The sequence below is a fragment of the Pleurodeles waltl genome, chromosome 3_1 (genome assembly GCF_031143425.1).
Source record: "Pleurodeles waltl isolate 20211129_DDA chromosome 3_1, aPleWal1.hap1.20221129, whole genome shotgun sequence".
In the NCBI taxonomy this organism is placed as follows: Eukaryota; Metazoa; Chordata; class Amphibia; order Caudata; family Salamandridae; genus Pleurodeles; species Pleurodeles waltl.
The window spans coordinates 392,571,335-392,592,707 of NC_090440.1; the positions used below are offsets into that span (position 1 = coordinate 392,571,335).

Genomic DNA, 21,373 nt, shown 5'->3' on the forward strand with positions numbered 1-21,373 from the left:
AATGATTGTTTATGTTCAGGAAGGAACACATTCCTGCACATAAACAATCATAATGGGGTTCTGCTCCTTCTATGTGTGCTGCATCATACAGCATACATAGAAAAATAAAAAACGAGGAGAAATAAAAGTATTTCTCCTTGTTGTGCCACACCACCCCTGCCCTGCCTCATGTTTGCAGTTTCTGGTAAATCTGGGGCAGTGTCAAAAGCAATGGATGTTGCATGGAAACGTCCACAGCAACAGCCATTGCACACCCCTCAGCAGCAGAATACTGCGTCAGGTGAGCCCATATTTCTAAGGCAGCGTTAAGCCACGCAAAGTGGCTTAGTGCCACCTTGTAAATATGGAAAAGGGCACAGTGTCACCGGAGCGACGCTGAAAGTGACATTCCATTGGCGCTAGGGCCTTGTAAATGAGCCCCCTAGTGTTACCAAATTAGTACATCAAATATAGCGGCAGACGGATTGAATAATAATCAAGTGGTAAGCAAAATGTAAGCTAACATTTAACTCCCTCTACGAAAGTAACCCCTGACTTACACCATTCAGTGATAAAAATCATATCTGTTTGTGTTTCCATCTAAATATTGTATGATGTATTCTTGTTCTACAAGAAGTGCTATATGCATTTGAAACAACTGCATGTTATAAAGTACATAGACTAGTCTTATGTCATGATTCGGCTGTGAATAAATAAATCACCATTATGTAATGGAGTTATATTCAGTATAACTACGCACACAGTGTAAGTATAAAAACATTCAGGCCAGGATCAGGGTGTAAGGGTTGGAAGGAAGAATGAGGATCGATATGTGAATATTTTGGCCGTTTCAGAAGTCCAAAAGAGGTGTAGTCTGTATAGTGAAAACAGTTTTAGAAAAACCAGGACTGTAAATATAACAAATTAATTTAATTTTAAATATTTTAATTTAACACATCAGCTTAGTGTATTTGGTATAAAAACAAACGGCAGAGTGCCATACTGGATTTCATTTTAAGATCTAGAATGAACAAGAACCATTATCTTTATTGTTATGCCTATTTCCCCAGAGGTCATAGGTTTGGGATATCTCAATATACTTTATCTGTCATGCTGAGACTCCTGTATGCATGAACTGATACACAGAATGCGATAGGAGATATTCCTGCAAACAGTCTAAACCACCTGCAATTGCCACGGGTAGCATTCCAACCCCATCATGTTTAGACCACCAAAAATTTATGGTGTTAGTCCAATAACATTACTACTGCGAGGTAGCACTTATGCTAAACAGACTTCCTAACAACATGGGGGCTTAGTGTACATGTAGCTCCTGCCCAGTCGCATATCACTGTAGATCCTAGACAGCTGCTTGCAGTAAGTATAGCAATTACGGAGGGAGTGAAGGAATAGCAGGTCCAATAGAAATAGGCGACCCAGGCTGAGCTATTGCTTTGCTGACAGGGATCCCATGAGCCACTAGTCCACCTTTAGCACCTCTATGATCAGGACCTCTTGCTCCCCTTCTGTGGCCTTCATCTCCCTAATATGTCCTGCCATAGTAGAAACAGACATCTTTTAGCAGGGCACAGCTGTCCTATGATTGGTGGCAGGTAATTCGTGCCTATAGTCCCAATAAACAAGTGTGCATTATGTGGTCTCTGGATTTTAACATTGTCACCAATAATGACGCGCTTTAGTTGATGTTTGTGCCTAAAGTGTGGTGGACATAGTATGTCCTGCAGTATTTATCATTTGTTCCTAATTATTTATGTTGACACTATTAACAATTACACAGGCTGGGCTCTAATCTCTACATCGTAAGCAAATAGTGTTTTTGCATCTTCTCAAACATTTTGTGCACCACCCCATTTGAAACCAAAGATTTGCAATTCATTTTCAGCAAGCTCTCACGTTTCATATCAATGCTATTCTGTAGTTAAAAAGGGACTTTTACTCTGAAAAATATTTGCTTCCAGTATCGTGTGTGCATGCATGAAACGACCACGCTGCAGAAAGCACCACCAATATATTTTTAGATGAGAAATAATTGTTGAAAAGTGCTTACAATATTCAGTTTTTCCAGAGAGGCATGATCCATTGTTGTTCTGAAAGAGCAAAAGCTGTTACTCACCTGGACCTGTTGGTGTCTGAGTCGTGGGAGATGGTACAGAGTCATTACAAGTCATAGTTCGTTCTTCCTCTTTCAATTTCTTAACAACAATCACTGCTGGCTTTGGGTGCCGAGCCTGACGCAGAATCCCAGACGCATCACTGTGAGTGGCACCCTTGAGAGACCTCCCATTAATGGACAACACCTCGTCCCCTTTCTGGATAGTGCCTTCTAGTGAAGCGAGACCAGCAGGAAAAACTCTGTGAACCTGTCAAACAGCAAATAGAAAAACACGTTTCTATAACCACAGTTCACATATGTTTTCTTTTCAGAGGGGGTGATTGTGAGTCAGGTGGAGTGGTATCCATAGTTGGGCCACTACTCTGCCTGATCACAACCGCACCTGGATTTCTCTGGTCAGTAATTCCATCTGGATGATGTACATTTCTAGGAAATTACATAAAAGGTGTTGGTTTTAGAGCTAAACTGTAAATGGATTCTGCCTTACTTAGTCCAACTGTACAAAAAAGATATACAAATGTCCTTCATAGTTGTCATCAATGTGCATATCCAGATAGGGAGTATAGACGATTATGGAGACCATCTAATACTTATGAAAAAAGACCTCGAAACACTAGGGTCCATATTTATACTTTTTTGTGCTGCATTTGAGTAATTATTTTATGCAAAAGTGGCACAAACTTAGAAAATACAATTATATTTTGTAAGTTTGCACCACTTTTGCGTAAACAAAATGATGCAAATGCGTCACAAAAAAAGTATAAATATGGGCCTAGGTACATTATATGCCTCACATATTATACTACTACTAGGGGATTTTCACAAGTTAGACCCACAAAATGGTGACTAATTATATAAAGATATGCTAACTGCTTATAAAGTTAATCTGGGTTGTTTCCCTAATAATGCACACACAGCGTGAGATGGTGAACTACAAGAATTAACAACTGAGGGTAATCAAGGGTGCCCTGTAAATTATATCTTTACCTATGCATGGTTCTTTTGTAAAGTAGAGAACTTTAAGGTTCACTTTAAGTGATCATTAACCACTGCACTTAATACTAAAAATGGGTATAAGAGTGCAGAGTGAAAAAGTTATTACCCTGCATGTAGGAATAGCCAAGGCGATCAATCACAAAAATGTCAGACAGACACCTATGCCATTTAAGTAGTTTACAGCAGCAACAAGAAGTAATGCAGGAAAACATGGAACCCGGCAACTTTTTAAACTGGCATAATGAAATAATGTCGAATGCTTAAAGGTTGAAGTAAAGGCACATTTGCAAAAAGAAAAGTGTGCAATTGGCTAATAGAAAGAAAAATGTTTGGTTGGATGGGAAATGTAGAAGATTGAAACAACAGATACGGAAATGGGAGAGAAGCCTCAAGAAAAAAAAAACAATCAGGAGTTACATAACAATGTGTGTGGGGCTAAAGGAGAATTTAAGAATATAAGAATAAATCGAATGAGAAGAAAAAAGTTGCTTTTGGGAAGTGCTGGAAAAATATGGTAGAGATAATTGAAACAAAAAATGTAAGGACATTTTGGCAGCTGGTATGGGATGGAACAGGAAAAGAAGTAGGGAAAGTGAGATGTCTGGTTGGCGAAGACACTTGGGCCCGTCATCTGGAAGAAAAGTATGGGGGTAGAAGTAAGGAGGTACCAAGAGAGAAAAGCTTTACAGTGAGCAAATAGATCCTATCACATTATTCTATCAAGAAGACCAAGGAAACCATACAGTTTTTAAAGCTAGCAAAATCCGAGGTTTCAGATAACCTACCAGGAGTCATAATTAAAATTAACATAAACTGGTGGGCGTAATTTTATTACTTGATATGCCAAAGAGTCTTAGGGGGTCATTATGAGTTTGGCGGATGGAAAAGGCCCGCAGTCAGTTTACCGCCAAGACGGTCCCCTTCACGTGGACTCCATTACGAGTTTCCCGCTGTGTCAGCGGGCAGAAATCAGCAGGAAACAGCCTACAACATTGATGCCGGCTCATAATAGAGCCGGCAGCAATGCGGTAGTGTGTAGGGTGCACCAGTACCTGTCACGATTAAGTGCATGGGCAGTGCAAGGGCCTCACTGGGGCACCCTGCACCCTGTCTCTGCCAGCCTTCACATGGCAGGGCTACCGCCATGTAATCGCCGGTGGAGAAGGAACTCGTAATCCCCAGGGCAGCGCTGCCCTGGCCAAGTAGGACCACCATCACTGCCAGACGGATGAAAAGTCGTGATCTGGCGGTGCTGGCGGTCCGACCGTGGCACGACCGCCACAGTCATAATGATGCTGCCGGACCACCACATTGGCCGTAGTCCAACCGCCACCATGACCCCGGCGGTCTCAAGACTGGTTCTAGGGTGGGGCAGGTGGCAGGTGGGCCAGGCCCTCCCAAGGGAGCCCCTGTGGCCTAGCCAAGGGCAACAGCAAAAAGGGTGTCTATTTGAGTTAGTTTCACATGTGCCTGCACTCCTTGGTTTTTGCCTCTTTCACGCAAGGGGCTTTGCCAGCAATGAGTTCCTTTCCAAATGGAAAAAAAACCAAGCCTTTTCTGTTTGCCATGGAGACAGTGAACAGCAGCTGCTGTACACTGCAGGCTACAGCCAGAGTATAAACTTTAGTAAGACCTTTGGTGAGACCTGCAAGTGCTCAGACACTGCAGAAGTTATATACTTAGGCCCATATTTATACTTTTTTTGTGCCGTATTTGCATCGTTTGCCTCTAGAGCGCCGCAAACTTACAAAGTATAACTGCGCAAAAAACGTATAAATATGGGCCTTACTATCCAATGAGTCCCTGATGTTAAACGCAAAACAATGACTGATTTCCCAACTAGTGTAAAAGACTTTTCCTTGTCAACAGTATAGTCCCTGATTACAATTCACATGTTTTAATCTATTCTTTCCTTGCTTAAGTTTTTTTCATGCAACATTTGAGGTTTATGAAGCAAATACTGTGAATTGAGTCACCCTAGGTGACGTAAGTTCAGGACAAGTATGGCTGTTTATGACTATTGTTAACGTTGATCTTATTAATGATTTTACTAATGAATATTCATGTATTCTGAGTGTTGAATTTGTGTAGAAAATGTAATAATATAGGGAAAAATAATGCACACATTTGAAGGTGCGCCCACATGAGTGGCCAGCAATGTTCACGAGGTATACTTACTAATGGCTTATTAATATGAAATGATAAGCTTATGTTTGATTAATATTGTAATACAGTGGTTCCCGACCTGTGGTCCGTGGACCCTTGGGGGTCCGCAAAGCCTCCTCAGGGGGTCCGCGACTGCTTAGAAAATTCTATAATATTATCAGATTACATCCCTAGCTTTCAGTAATGACTCAGTGGGGGTCCCCGGGTTCCAGTAATGATAAACTGGGGATCCACAGATGTCAAAAGGTTGGGAACCACTGTTGTAATATGTCTTATTAAGGGTTATGCATTTTGTATTAGCTTTATTAATTGCAGGCTTTAACTTAGCGGAGGTCTTGGCCTAGTTGCACGGTTTCATGTCAAGCTGTATTTTTTATGCGTGTAATAAAATGGCTACTTAGAGAAGTAAATTGTGATTTTCCACTGTACTGAACAAGTGCTTGTAGCTAAAGTCTTTCTCATGAGAACTGCTTGCTAGGAGATGATGTACCTACTAATGCAACATTGTTTATGTAATGTGTGTGAGACTGAGTTTCTCAGGAGAAAACAAAGTCCATACTGACCGGAGTATAAGGCTGCAACAATATTGTTACCTGAGGAGCCGGATGATGAGAACAGGACAAGAGGAGCCAATCATCGACATGTGAACCATGTACTGGTAGAAATGTAGATTTGAAGGTTTAGTTTTATTGGACAAAAAGTGAACATGCGATCCCCTGAACCAATTAGGATGTGGGAAGTAGTTTTAGGAAATCTAACTTAGCTACACTGCACTGAGAAGAAGAAACCATTTGCCCAATTTTCCGTTGCGATACCGCCATTACTTTCTTGACCGTCTTGAGAAGAGACATGCTTAACTTTATTGCTTAAAAGACTTTGCCTTTTCTGAACTTTGATGCTGAATCCTGATGCCTTGCTGACCAGACTGATGTCCTGAGGATGATGACTGTCACAGCTTGCCAATCCAAACTGAGGATAGGTATATTGACATATGTTTTGCTATATCTATTTGCTTTTGTTATTAGGTACCAGCCGCTAATTTTGATACAGCCATAGTTAGATGATTTCCAAATATGTGTTGACTGAATTGTTTTGCATGAAGCCCAAACATGTTATTCTAATATGGTGTTAGTTAGGGTCCCTCACTAATGAAGTATAATACATTGAGTAACATTTGATGTCTTTTCTTTTCTGAATCGAAATGTAAGTAATATCGTTTGCACAGTTATTTTTGTTATTAATTTGCACTGTAGTTTTAGAATGTGTAGTAGCCCAAGCTTTGATTAGATTGCAGTTCTTCCGTCAATTTGGTCAGCCAGTGTTGTTTCTGTATGTTTATCAATTGATTTTGAGATTAACCTATATTACATTAGCATTGTTAATATAGGGAAATAAATATTCTAACTTTTACATAAAGGTGTGGTTATCCATGACTGCAAGGTCGTGGTGTGTGACAATTACTGACTCCTACTGATTACTAATGTTATTGATGATGATTATTGATCCTAAATGATTGATTATTGATCTGCATGTAAGGGATATATGGTGGGAACACCTTAAGCGTAGTCAAAAGGTTCATCGACCTATTTGCGCCCCCTTATAAGTTTACTTATTAAGGTCAGGAATGATAACAGAGATGGTAGCAGCTTGATTGTTTGTCTCTTTAAGAGCCCATCAGAAAGACCCGGATACATGGTTTTGTCTTTCATAAGCTCATCATCACTGAGATTTGGATTTATTTTTTTCAATAATACAAATTGGAGAGAAAATGTGTCCCTAAGGGGCGTATTTATAAGACGCTAGCACCACAGGAGCGTCACTTTTCATGACACTGCTGTGGCGCTCAGCACTGCGCCATATTTACAAGGTGGCATTAAACCAATTTTTGTGGCTTAACGTCACCTTCTAAATACGGCCCCTTCCCAGCAGCACACATAGAAAGAGAAAAATGCCAGAAATTATTGTTTATGTGGGGGAAGGTATCCCTTCCTGCACATAAACAATCATTTGAAAATGACACTTTGGCACTTCTGTGTGTGCTGCATTGTGCACTGTGCAGCACACACAGAAGTGCCAAAGTACCATTAGTGATTGTTTATGTGCAGGAAGGGGCACTTTCCCACACATAAACAATCACACCCCTCAACAAAGACCTCCTTGTACGATGGTGCAAGGATGCCTGCGTTGTCGCTGGCAGCTAAATTTAGCGCCAGCGCAGGGGACAACACAGGGGTGCGCCATATTCAGTTAAATACGGTGCATCCCTGTGTTTCTAAAGTCATGCAGCATTGCCAATTTTGGCACAGCACCGGGCTGCACCATTTTTCAATAAATCTGGCCCAAAGTCCCTAAGATTACTTTCCCATAATCTTGGAGCTTGCCAATTGTTGTTTGAGGATGGTCTTGGCATTCTAGTGATAGTGTGAGTGAAGTAGGTTTTGCGATTGCACAGCTTATGCAAATTGCAAGTGAATTGTGAAGTTTGTGAGGGTTTAGGGAGCTTGCGTACTCCAAATGAAGTTGCAGAAGGAGTGTGCGTACTCTGCAATGCGAGAGTAGGGAAGTCGTCGAACTTCACATGTGTGTGGCACATTGTGCTAAACAAATTGTCCACGTGGGTCTTGGTATATGGGCCCAGTGTGGTCTAAGACTCCAGAGTATATTGAAAAGTGTATGAGACATTTATGTTGAAATTTGTCTGGTTTAATAGGTCGATTGGGCGTGGTCGACAAGTCAGGGTGTGAGTTAAAGTGAGTGAAAGAATTTTTGATTGAGATCTGGCGAGACCCACTGATCAGTTGAGAGTGAAATTTGCAGGTCGGATTTTGCTTGTGGATCAGGGAAACTGAGAAAGAAGGAGTAGCTGTTCGAGCGAAATGCTGTCAGTGAAAAATTTGTAACGTTTCTGAAGCGAATTTGTTACCTTATATGTAGTAAACAGACACACTTGGTTTTGATTTTATTTAGTGCTCACAATATTTTGCATTAGTTTAGTGTGAATCTGAGTTTGGGGGGACAAGCTGCAAGACTCAGCCACAGTACGTGTGAGTGTGACATCATTTGAGCCACCCTGGGATAGGTTGGTTAGTGAGAAGGGTCACACATGGATTGGCAGCCGTCTGTGAAGCGCAATTGGTCGAGAAGGTGGGTGAAGAGAATTCTGGGATTAAAAGTCACTTCCTGATTTGATTTAGAATCAAATAAAGGTCAAAAATTTTTAATTTTTCAAAGTTTTAAAGAGTGCTTTAAGGGGAGATATGTACATTGGGTATAGGGGACACTGCACCACCAAAAGGTACACCAGCTTACATTGCAATGCAAGAAAATGGTGTCGCGCCATGTCTTTGGCTAAAGCAGTGGTGCAAAGTGACAGAGAAGGATGGGAGCTTAGCATTTCCTGCTAATGGAACATTTAATTTGAGGAGCTTAGAGCATTTGAGAAGGGTGCTGTATTATCTGAAACCTCCTCCGAGACCAGCACAGTTTGAGGCATTGGCGATCTGAGAGTTAGTAGTCAGACAACAACAGCAACAGAAATTTGAGAGGAGAATGAGAAAGGCAGAAAAGACACTAGTGGTGGCTAGATCAGACCAAGCTCAGAAGTTTTGGAGAACCAAGACCTTGCAGTTAAGTTATTCCCAGCAATTATACAAGACAGTGAGAGAGAAGGAAGGAAAGCTACTAGAAAGACCAACAGAAGCCCTTCCAAGAGTGGGGAGGCTAGGAAATCTTTTCCATTGGAGGAAGAGTCAGAAGATAATTAGTTTATTTTACAGTTACTGAGAAATTGTCCACCTCCATATGCAGCACATGAGAGTGGTCCAAGTACCAGTGCTGATCCTTCAGCTCCGACACAGGTAAATGTGACAATGAGTCCGATGCAGGTTAATCCTAGCCTGACACAGAGCGCAATACAGAGCAGTCTTAACACACCTACTACTCCAGTAGTCCAAAATCAGGTGCCACTGCCAAATGTCCCAAGAATTTGCCCTAATGTGCCCATTGTGGAAACTGCCACAAACCTAATAGTGCCAACGGGACAGGCTCTCCAGAGACTGATGTTGGTTCAGACAGAACTGACTCCACTTTTACTGCCTCAAGTGCAGTCACAAGCAATGCCGAAAAGCACTCCTATAACAGGAACACAGTCAGATATGTCTGTATTGATGAATCATAATATGGGGACTATGCACCCACAGAACTTGAGTATCCGACCAAGTCCAGATGCTGTATCTGTACCTGTTACTATTGGTCCAATTGTACCTTTGTTCGCACAAGAGAAACCCAGTTCAGATGGACAGGAAGTCCTGAATCAGAATGCAATGAGGAAAGGTCTTAATGAGAATATTTGAATAGTCTCTCCTGTGGGAAAGACATTTGACGGATCAAGATCATCGCTAGACCTTAGTTCATTCAGAGTTTCATTTTGTTGCAGGGTTTGTCTGCCCAGAAATTGACTGAATGGCTAGATCTGCTGAATACCCAGCAGAGTGCTCTGAAGGGAGAGGAGTACTTGAACTATACGAGACTAGGAATGGAAGCGGGTGAGCTCATTGGAGGAATTATAGGGGTGAACAGGTTAGAGTCCTACACAGAAGCAGAGTTGATATATCTGTGCCTGAAGATTAGAAGGGAAATAAGTGTATCCGAAGTTAGCAGACCTGGCAGAAAAATACGGAGTTGCAGGTTAGATTTTGAGGCTTAAGATTTTGAACACATGCGATCTGCCGGAATGAAGGCACACCTTAGGGAGTTGCTTCAAAGTGCCCAGACCTGGTGGGGCATTACAAAATCGGAAGGCAGAGGGGTAAAGAAAAGAGATAAGAGAAAAAGGGATTCTGCAGAGCTAACTGAAAATGTGCAGCAGGACAAGGATCCGGTGAAAATTTTACCAATGAGAGAGGTTCCAGGAGGGAACTTTGTTCATGTCTCTTAGAGCAGAAGTGACATTCTGTCTTTTACAAATTACTATCCTAGATTGAGAGAGAAGCCAGTGGAATGGTACCAGCAGACAGACAGGTTTGTGAAACTTGCAAAGTGCCTCTGAGAGGACTTGAAAACCCTACTAGAGAGCCGATCTGTGGATGGAGTGCAAGAGGAGTGTAGGTTGGCCGACAAAAGAACCAGAGAGAGATCAGGTTACAGGTGCGCCGTCTCCTGAGGTAATGAAATATTATTATAAGGTGATTGAATTCCTGAAGACAAGAATTTCACCCAAAAGCATTGACTGGCAGAGAATAGACAGGACAGCTCAGGAAGCTAAGGAATCGATACATGCATACTATGAAAGATTGTTACTTATTAAGGTCAGGTGCGCTAACACTAGCCACAATTGAAAAGCCTGACGTTGAGGCAGAAGCCAGCGCAAGTTTCTGACATTGTCTTTTCCAGGTCCATGAAGGTATTCAGATTTTATGCCCATGCAATCTTTGGCCTCTCTGCAGAGCGAGCAGACTTATGGTCACACATATGCTAAATGCAATTGCTATTTTATGTGCAAGTGTGTGTAGAGGGTATACACCTTTGTGGAATACTGATAGCACCAATGGGAAAGAAATGCTGTTTTCACAGCTGAGGTGCAAGACAGAGAGGAAGGGCATGTGGAATGGGAACTCACACAAGAAATTACATGCAGAAGGACAGAGTGAAAATGTAGTGATAAAGAGGAAGAAGATGTGAGAGATATGCAGATGGTGAATTTCAGAAAGCTGTGGGGGAAGAAAAGCGTGCAAAAAGTTTTCTCAGCAAGCGATTGCATAGGAAAGTGGTGTTAAGGGGACAGGAAGAGCATCTGAGACACTCTAAAGACCACTACCTCATCCACAGAACTTAGTAATATTTAACTCACTATCTCTCTTTACAAGAAATGGAAAACATTCAGTTCTAATTATTCATATCATGGTCATTGTTGTTATACGTTTATTTGATACTGCTAACAAATATTGACAAAGCCAATAGGTTTAGCTTGCTTTTGGCATATGATCGTTATTGTGCGATCTAGCTAAATGCAGAACTGGTATTAAGTGGGATCCAGCCGAAACTCATGTCTGGGAGCTATTAATGAGCTGTATCTGGGCCGGCTGAAGTGATATATGGTGGATTTGGTCCAATGTAATTTGCTGACACCGGGACAGGATTAGTTCTTATATTCACTTCAATCTGAACCCAATACAAAGGCCTCTCTGGAAGGGACAACAGCCCTCCTTTTGTTGGACTCTCATCCCATCCAGGAGCTATCTAGTCTAAGAAGCCAATACAATGGAGTGAAATAGAAGCAACTCTGCTTGTTATCACTTCACAAGTGCTAAAGAGAAATAATGATTTGGAGGGAGGTTTTTGACTTTGTTCAACTCCTGTATGTAAGATATGCCTGCACTGTAAGAATGTCAGATGTATGGGTCTGGATAATAAGCACTAATACAGATTTAAATAGCACTTATTAAGTTAATGTTTATATTTCACTTCTTTTGTATTGCTGATCATCCTAATGTAGGGTGTCAGGACAATTTGGCCCAGATTTAAGAGGGGCTAGTGCCTCCTTGCGCTACATTACTGTAATTATTTTCATGCTAATGTGGCCCAACGAGGCCAAAATCACCACCCCAGATTTACTAAGTGGCGCAATGCATGCATTTCTTTGCGTCATTTTATGCGCCATTTTTAACGCCTGCTCAGAGCAGGTGTTAAAAGGTGGTACACCATTATTTATAATGGGCCCCTATGTACTGTTCAGGGTTAGCACCAAAATGCTGGTGCTAACCCTGAAAAGTACATCAATAGCCTCAAAACTTTTGATGCTATTGCCCCCTACCCTGTGCCAAGGTGCTCCCTATTTTAAATATGGCGCACACATTGTCGCAGTGGGGGGGGAGCGCTAAGGGGTGCAAGAAAAGTTGCGCTGCACTAGAGTGCAGCACCACTTTTTTTTTTATTTGCCCCTTTACATCATACATAAGTGGAGACAATGAATGAGAAATGCGTAAATCACTCAAGATAATGAGGATTCCAAGGTGCATGAGGCACATATTTATACTGGGAGGCATTATGCTTGATGTGGAAAAAATAAAGGAAGAACTTAAAATGTAATGGAATGTTTAGAGGTGTCTAAATAAATGAGACTTAATTGCTTCCAATGAAATCCCTTTTTAGCAACTTTAGAATTTTGAAAGACTGAAAAATATATATATATTTTTTATCCTTAGCCTTGTGGTTTGTTTGTAGTTCCTTAATGACAGGCAATAGCTCACTGTGCTACATTAGAGGCATTGTAACTTATGAACTACCAGCAGCAAAATGATCTCAGTTACAAAAGTAATCAACTAGTGAGCTACCTACATAGAATACAAATCTGTATGTTATGTTTTGCTGTGCAGCAGGCACGTTAACCCTCTATGCTACAACGGTGACTAGACAAAACACAAATATCTCAATCAAGTGCATTAACTACCAGACTTATTTTACCATTTCTTTCCCCTCAAAATTGCTGGGAACACAAAGATGACTGCAGCAGCTGCCTTAACCACGTAGGATGGTTTAAAATGCAGCCCGTTTGTTACCAGTAAGTAAGCCAGGACAGATCTGCTGTCACATTTGTCTTTGTTGACATGATTGTGTCACTCACAAACCCACTACCTTTCTGCTGCCAAACCTTAACCCCTAATTTATGGGATCCTGGATTATTATTTCTTCCATTTATATTACTGCCCTGGATGGAATAGTGGAGTGCACGCCACTAAGCTGGATTTCACCATGATGCATAGTAATTATATTTCCCTGACCTTAATGTGCTTCCGAAGTCTTGGGACTTCTATTACTCTTGGGTGCATTCTACAAGGGATCTACTGGGAGTGTGAAAGAGCCTCCACAAAGTGATTTAGTGGTAGTCTAACAGTGCCTTAAGGGGTTTGGCTAACTTTGTGCCAGGACAGACTCCAAATATTTCATGCCCTGCCAGCCAGATCTTGGTTCTCACCCCCATAAAGAATAATGAATGTGAAACACAACCGTATGCTCATCACAAACAAAGGCTCGCCTAAATGTGACACAGTTGACATTCAATGACAATGTACATACTGCCTTATGTCACGTTTACATGTGCTGTGACATCTTTCAAGCAAATCATTAAACTCTAGACTTTAGAAGACACCACAGCCAAACCCATCCACATCCATGCTCTGTAAACATCGGTCCTAGTAGTAGCCTACTTGGAAGGTGCTTTAAGCCCTCAACAAGAGGTGCGGTAAACACCACAAAAATGGTAAAATACTAATTGATTAGTAATGATAAACCTTTATTACAGCTGCTGTATGAAAAACTAATACAGCCAGGTCAGAGGCAATCACATTTCAAGAATACTTCAATTATCATCATGTGGCTGGATCTGTCTGAGCTTATCCTCACTTTCATTGATACCAACCTCTTTTAAAATCACCCTCTTTTCTAAGCGTATTTTAAAATCATTCTCTTTTGTGCTTTTTCCCCAGGTCCTACCATATGGCGGTTACTGTCACTCCCTGAACTGCTTCAAATGCACCATGCATTTTCTTAAAAATTAGAGAGAACTTGCAAGAACCATGTACATTTTATTTATCTCGTATTGTATTTTAAGCAATGTGCCAGACGCCGTATCCATTAAAATGCAACATTTACAAGTTTTCTCCAAATCTCCAAAACTCAAGAAAGGAACCTGTCTTCCGATAAGTATAAAAATATGTTTTATTTTGCTCATTGTTGTTTGCAAACACTGTTAAAAAACTCACTTTGTCATTCAATATTCCAAAACTACCCCTAACCTTGTGTAAAAGTTTTTTTAAATACTCTCAACTTGTTACAAGTGACACTACAATATTTAATAAAATGAACCATTTACCATGTTTGCTGGAAAACATTATGGAAGAGAACTAAAACTGGGATCCTACAAGTAGTCTGCTACAAGTGCCCCACAAAACTGTCTGAATAGATTGTTTTTCAGTGAGGAGGAAAGATCATGGTATCACATCATCCGTATACAAATGAACAGCTGAGTATGCCACAACACTCAAGTACAACTAACGATACAGAATGCAAGCTTCGACCAGTTTAAAGTCAAAGATAGAAAAATGTGTGTTGGGCACAGTCGTAGGTTGTATCCATTAGACCCAATATTACAAAAATATGTTACTGACACTTCATAGACATCTCCATACTTTTCAAAAATCCTGATTTTTGTCCACTTTCCGCAAATATTTCCATGGCCCACCCTGGCTTTCCTATAGCCCTCGCAGATCTAGAACCCTGGAACCGGGCCTGTATCACAGCTTCCTAAGCTATAAAACAGAATAAAAAAATATATTTGTCCTTCGCCTTTTGGCAAAACCTTTTCTGGGTTTGCACTTAATGAAGCACACACCTATATTACAACACATTATCTGTTACTTACTGTAATAGACTTGTTCTCCAGATCCACTCCTCCTGCCAGGCTGAATCCCAGGCCAGCACCTTCCTCTTTATGCAGAATTACCACGTGAATGTCGTCGAATTGCTGCATTCAAGAAAAGACGTCGTAAATTCCTTAAAATTTCAAAACAAAACCTAGCACATATTTTCAGGGCGTTGCGATGGAAACCAGAAATGACTATTTGACCGGACTACTGAGTGCTTTGTTGGGCTGATTTGGGCCACTCATAGCGTTAGTTGTTCCTTCTTGTACATCACTACAGCTCACAAACCCAATAACTTAACTAACAGCGCCACTGTAATTTCAATTTGGGCAAACGCATACATTTTTTTCCAGAATAAAATGTACAAGTGTTGCCGAAAAGTGCACTTAAGGTTTTCCCTGTGTGCATTTAGCTAGTAAAAGACCAGCCAAATTTCCATGTGGAGCAGGGTACAAAACAGGAGTAAAATCAATTTCTGCGATAATTCCCCATTCCCTAGTGAAAAACGATGCAGTAATTCCATATCTCATTTATACAGGTAATTCTGGAATCAGAATTACCTATGCATTTTCCAGTGTCACCTATAGCATACTTCCTTCTGCATCTAGATGAACACCGTATGAAGACTTCATAGAGAAAGAAAATTAAGGTTTATTAGAGCCTTAGAGCCCACTGTTGGGGCCATCCCGGCCTAGAAAAACCCACTTTCAAGGGTGGAGCCTTTGGTTCCGGCCTTTAACAAGTGCTGCCATAGCCCGCAACGGCGGGCTAAAAGGTTATTAGCGCATTGGCCTAGCAACACACCACCTAAAATGTGTGGGAGAAAGGTCCCCGACACCTTTCTGCAATCAATGTATCTAAAACTCAGGGACAGATCCGTCTGCGCACTGTGCACACGCACACTGCTCAGCTCCCATGCTGTCACTGAAGGTCTTTATTAGGTCTTGATGGCTCAATTGCAAATTTGATTGGTGGGTTTATGGGTGAGAGCTGCACTAGGTTCTGTCAGGGCCTTGATGGCCAACAAGATTATCACCATGCATTTTAGGTGTGATCTTGACATTTCTTGCAGGAGCCAGGTCTATGCATGTCAGTTAATTTGAAACCCGCTGTACTTCTTCCAAAATCGAGTTCCTCCAGCTTTCATTGTATATATTTCTTGCCATTTGGCTAATTTAGGGACTGCAGTAGTGTGTACAGCTGCAACATTGGATAATTTGTATTTAACATGCCAGTGGAGATAGATTTTCAAGGAACAACACAATGTATCAGACATAGATTCTCTTGAATCTTTTTACTATGTTGTGAGCATGTAATAGTCAAAGATTCAAGTGAATGGTGGAATATAGTATGAAGCCACACCCTCACACAGACACTGATCAAATGTAGGCCTTGTGTTCCAGGGCTGACTGGAGGAGTTGTGTATCTTTGATGATCACATGGACACCAATTGTGTGAGGGGAATATGTCCTGAAGGTAGATAAACATAGGGACTAGTTACCATAAAGTATGTAGTTAATGCCACTGAGCTTTTAATAGAACATAAAGTGCATGGCGAGCTTGGTGATTAGGCCACAAACAATCGGTAGGGTAGCGGTTACAGCTGCACCCAGAAATCTTTGAGAACTTTTAAGAGTGTCCCAAATAGCTATGTCAGGGTCCCCCTCTATCATCCTGTAACAAAAGCCATTTGATTTAACTACCTATTGGCCTATGGCTGCAGTCTTCTTTATTTTAGAATTGTTTTAACCACTTGATACATCGTCAAATTAGTACAACCCATGCCGAACCCCAACCCCTGGCAAATATCAATTCAAAACCCAGATGCTGAGTAAATGCTACATATTGGTTTTCAATTCAACACACATTTGTGTGTGCGCATAAGACATAATCTCCCTTAAATTTTCTGCTGTCCAGTCTGTAACCCTGGGCATGCACAATAGCCTATTATGTTATGTGCATACCCATACTTTGTGACACCTTTTATGCTGTCATCTGTCACTATAATATGTTTGAAACCAACCCACACGTTTTTTTATGCTCTGCAGGCAGCAGGACCGATGCACTGGTACAAACATAAACAAGCATTGGCAAATCAAACAGGTCTCCCCTTTGGGACCTGTTCCTTTACCAATGTTTTTTAGCGCTGCTGTACAGCATCCATTATACAGTGGAGCATGGCTAAAGACTTATGGAAAAAAAGCAATATGATGCATCTGCCCAACTCGTTTTGTAGTTATACGCAGCATGCATGCATGCACCTACAAAATGTTGCAGGTATGTTTTTTTTAATTTACCAGCTCATATTCGATAGATAACTAAAAACATAAAACAAGTACAGCAAAAACGTTTTTTTTAGGTGTGGAATGGGAAAGCAACACAGAGGGCGAAGGTTGGGGAATAAGTATGAGAAATGAAGCAACAAAGGGTGGCAGAAGCAACAAGAGGGGCCGGGGGCTAAAAGAACACAAAGTGCGGAGGAAAGCAACACAGGCAAGAGAGAAGAATGTTGATCATGAGGAAGGGAAGCACAAAGACTAGAGAGAGAGGAACAAGGACCTGTTGGCCATGGCGTGGGTGAGAAAGCAACATGGGTGTTTGGGAGAATCATACATGGGAGAGTGAGCAACATAGAGCACTGCAAAGGAGTGAAGAGCAGGGCAGGTGGGAGACAGCTGGAAAATGCATTCTTGTGGAGGGCTTAAGTGAAAACAAAAAAGTAGTGCTTCGAAAGACAGCATTGGAAAAATACAAGTAATGTGTTCATGCTCCACGGAAGGGGCAAATATTAGCAGAGGAAGAAAAGCTTACACAAGCTGACAAATAAAAAGAACACAAATGAGAGTGACAATAAAACCAAACAATAGTAAGCAATGGTTGGAAATCTAAACATACTGCAATTTGACAATAGGTCTTTTTGCCAACAGATGGCTTGTACTGTTTGGTAGGTGAGACTAATAATCAAATGTGTTCCTGATCATTCTTCTGTATTTGCTCAGCAAGATTACTTTTAAACAGACCATTCAATTGTTCATGCAGACGATGGCAATCAGTGGTGAATTTGTGTACTAGGTGATCTTCTCAGGCCTTACAAAATATTTATTTTTGATGGTTCTTCGAAATGAAAAGTCTCAGCCCAAACACAATGGTGCACTCATATATTTGACCCGTTATATTTACTAAAATAAATACTTTTAGTAAAAATCATCTACATTTGTAAGGTTCTTACTGTACCATTAGATGCGAGGCATTTTAAATCAATGTTCTTTTTGTTTGGGTTAAGACACCCAGCTACTGTTTTATGAAATAGTATTTTGTGGTGCCAAATATCCTGGAATGTGGATTCTTAACACCTTGTTGGCAATGTAGCTTATTGTAAAGGTGTTGCTGGCAGAGCAGTACCTTGAGCATCTGCTTCGTAAAACTAACTGTGGCTCCATCCCACTGTGTACAAGTGTTATGGAGAAAGAATTAATGACAATACCACTCCTTGAAACTACCTTCAATTATAACCATTACAAACAGTTTTCATGGAGTACAAAATAAAATTAACCATCAAACTACCCTGTCCTGCTCAGAGTTTTTGATTTGCATGATTGAACTTAGACACCCTTCATAGCCAGCAATTGACTTACTACAGACTTTAAGCACTGGTGCCCAAGATGGCCACTGTTGGACCTGGCTCTTTTTGCAGGGCCATCCCCAAACTTTTTGCCTCCTTCCTCCTATTTTTTTATGGCCTGTTCTTGTTGGCTTTAGGACTCTGGGCACTTTACCGCTGCTGACAAGTGCTAAAGTGCAAGTGCTCTCTGTCTAAATTGTATTTGTGATTGGTATATCCATGATTGGCATATTTGATTTGCTAGCAAGTCCCTAGTAAAGTGCACTATGTTTGGCCAGGGCCTATAAATCACATGCTACTAATGGGCCTGCAGCACTGATTGTGTCACCCACATTAGAAGGCCTCTAAACATGTCTGAGACCTGCCACTGTAGTGTCTGTGTGTTCATGCCAACCAACAAAGGGGGTGAGCATGGGCTATCTTAGGTGTGTGATTCCCTTACCCTGCCTAGAGTGAGGGTCCCTACTTGGACAGGGTACAAACTACTGCCAGCTAGAGACTCCATTTCTAATAGCCACGAATGTATACATTGCCATTATTTGACATTTGAGAAAAAGATAAAACAGAAAAAGTTACAATGCATCCCCTGTTATTACCAAACAACAATGTTCTGAAATTCATTGCTGGACTCAAGCAGTGTGTGGCCACAGAGGCAAACTGTGTGTGTATACATAGTTCCAGGAGTGGCAAAGTGTAAAGCCAGTGTCTTCAGAGCAGAGAGTCAATATGTGTCAAAAGACAGCGATGGGGAGTTCGTTTAGGTATTAAGGGGGTCATTCTGACTCCCGCCGGCCGCGGTAACCGCGGTGCCGGCGGGAGCCGCCAGAATACCGCTGCGCGGTCAGAAGACCGCCGCGGTTATTCTGTGTTTCCCGCTGGGCGGCCGGGCGACCGCCAGAAGGCCGCCCGCCCGCCCAGCGGGAAACCCCTTTCCACGAGGATGCCGGCTCCGAATGGAGCCGGCGGAGTGGAAAGGGTGCGACGGGTGCAGTTGCACCCGTCGCGAATTTCAGTGTCTGCTATGCAGACACTGAAATTCTCAGTGGGGCCCTGTTACGGGGGCCCCTGCAGTGCCCATGCCATTGGCATGGGCACTGCAGGGGCCCCCAGTGGCCCCACGACACCCCATACCGCCATCCTGTTCCTGGCGGCCAAAACCGCCAGGAACAGGATGGCGGTATGGGGGTCGGAATCCCCATGGCGGCGCAGCAAGCCCAGGGGAGGATTCCCCTGGGCAGCGGAAAACCGTCGGTACACCGATGGTTTTCCGTTTCTGACCGCGGCTGTACCGCCGCGGTCAGAATGCCCAAGGGAGCACCGCCAGCCTGTTGGCGGTGCTCCCGCGGTCCCCGGCCCTGGCGGTTTTTACCGCCAGGGTCGGAATGACCCCCTAAGTGTTGCCACTGGTTGCAGTGGTGACGCTGCCAACCAACCACAATAGCACTTTGTTGGAAATTGTGTTACTGGTTGAGGGAGATTGAACCCTACTCAAGCAGCAACTACAGTCTCTGTCAGTGTGAAGCATAAGCATACCCCAAATTAATCTGCACTTAACCCTCTAGTAGCTTGGCACAAAAGCAGTCAGGAGTAATGTAGAGGCAATGTCTAAAGTATTGATACAGCCCTTCATGCAGTAATAAAGTGAAAACAACACAAAAAAGCCCTACACCAATTTAGAAAAATATAGTAAAATGTAATAAATGATTTGAAACCAAAATGACGAAAATCCAGTCATTAGATGCGAACATATACAATTTCAAAGTTTTAGGTGGCACCACTTAAGGCATGGGTACTCGCAAACATTTTCCCAGGGGCAAAAACGTTTGGTCTGTGACATGCCTGGGGGCCGCATTGATGCCAGGGCAGTGGCGGTCGGGTGGGCTGGCTGGGGGGATTGGTGGCAAGGTAGGTGTAGGAGAAGCAAATTATATACATCTAGTGGCTGAAATAAACAATGGGAAACTAAAAAACCTGTAACTAATCCCGGCTTACCCACTTTTCCAAATTGTGTGATCCTAGGCAATTGTTTAGTCTCACTTTTCCTCCTTTTTCTGCATTCTCACATTTAAGATGACCTCGAAATACATGATTCATGGTGTGCGCTTCCCAAAACCTTCTTCTATGTTTGATTTATTAAAGTGTAATGTTGTTCATGTATGATAGGAACCCAGGCCACCCATAAAGCGCACATACCAAGTGACTTGTCTCTTTAATTTACTATTAGTGGTGTTCTCAGGGTAAGGGAAATAATTAATGTTTCCAAATTTATGTTTGAAAACTGTCACTTTTAAATGGATACATCTCAATGCACTGATAAAATAAATTGTACTTAGGTGAAAAGGTTCTGCATGTTAACTAAATACACTTTTTTTTTTAATTTTGAAGTGGCTGTCTTAGTTTTACACTTGTGTTGCAAGATGTCTTTAAAAATGAAGGTGTTTCTAAAGTTAAGTGCAGGAGTCCCTAGTTACTTCCTTTCTTTTAGAACAATTGAGCTTGAAATAAATGATTGTGCGTGTATTTTATATTTTTATTGTTAGTGCAGAGTCAAGCAAACAGCTGCCCAGTGCTCCTGTTGCTCAAAGGGCCGCATGTAAAGGTCAGAGGGGCTGCATGAGGCCTGCGGGACGTACTTTGAGTATCCATGACTTAGAGGGACCAAACCCGCAGCTGGCACAGTCTAGGTGCTGGATCCAAGGTTGTTGGAGCCTGTTTCCTCTCTCCTTGAGGATCTGAGCAGTAGCCCAGCCAACTGGTACTATGAGTCACTCTGGTCGTCCTGGGTTCAAACTGTAGGTCTCATCCTTTCACTTAGGCAACAGGCAGCAGAACAGAAGGACAATAGATTAGCTGTCCATCTTGCAAACAGCACAACAGTACTTCTGAGTATTTTGTAGGTTCGGAGGTGTACTGAATAGTTGGGTCTATGGGTCCAATATTTATTTCTGGTGCCTACTCTCAAGTAGGAGAAGGTTCTGGAGTGTTCCACTACCACAGGAGTTTGAATTTTCCTGCATCGCTGCCCTGACCCATATTGACAGTGATCACAACAGACTA

At 42.0% G+C, this 21,373-nt stretch overlaps 1 protein-coding gene across 4 annotated transcripts in view; it reads right to left on the bottom strand.

Moving 5' to 3' along the window:
* IL16 (interleukin 16) overlaps positions 1-21,373 on the bottom strand; it is a 470,913-nt gene that overhangs the window by 83,061 nt on the left and 366,479 nt on the right. For all 4 annotated transcript variants that reach the window (XM_069222586.1, XM_069222587.1, XM_069222584.1 and 1 more), the window contains exons 16-17: positions 14,694-14,795; positions 2,114-2,360 (exon numbers count right to left, since the gene is read on the bottom strand). In XM_069222586.1, coding sequence (XP_069078687.1) covers positions 2,114-2,360; positions 14,694-14,795 — 349 coding nt within the window. The remainder of the gene's footprint in view (positions 1-2,113; positions 2,361-14,693; positions 14,796-21,373) is intronic.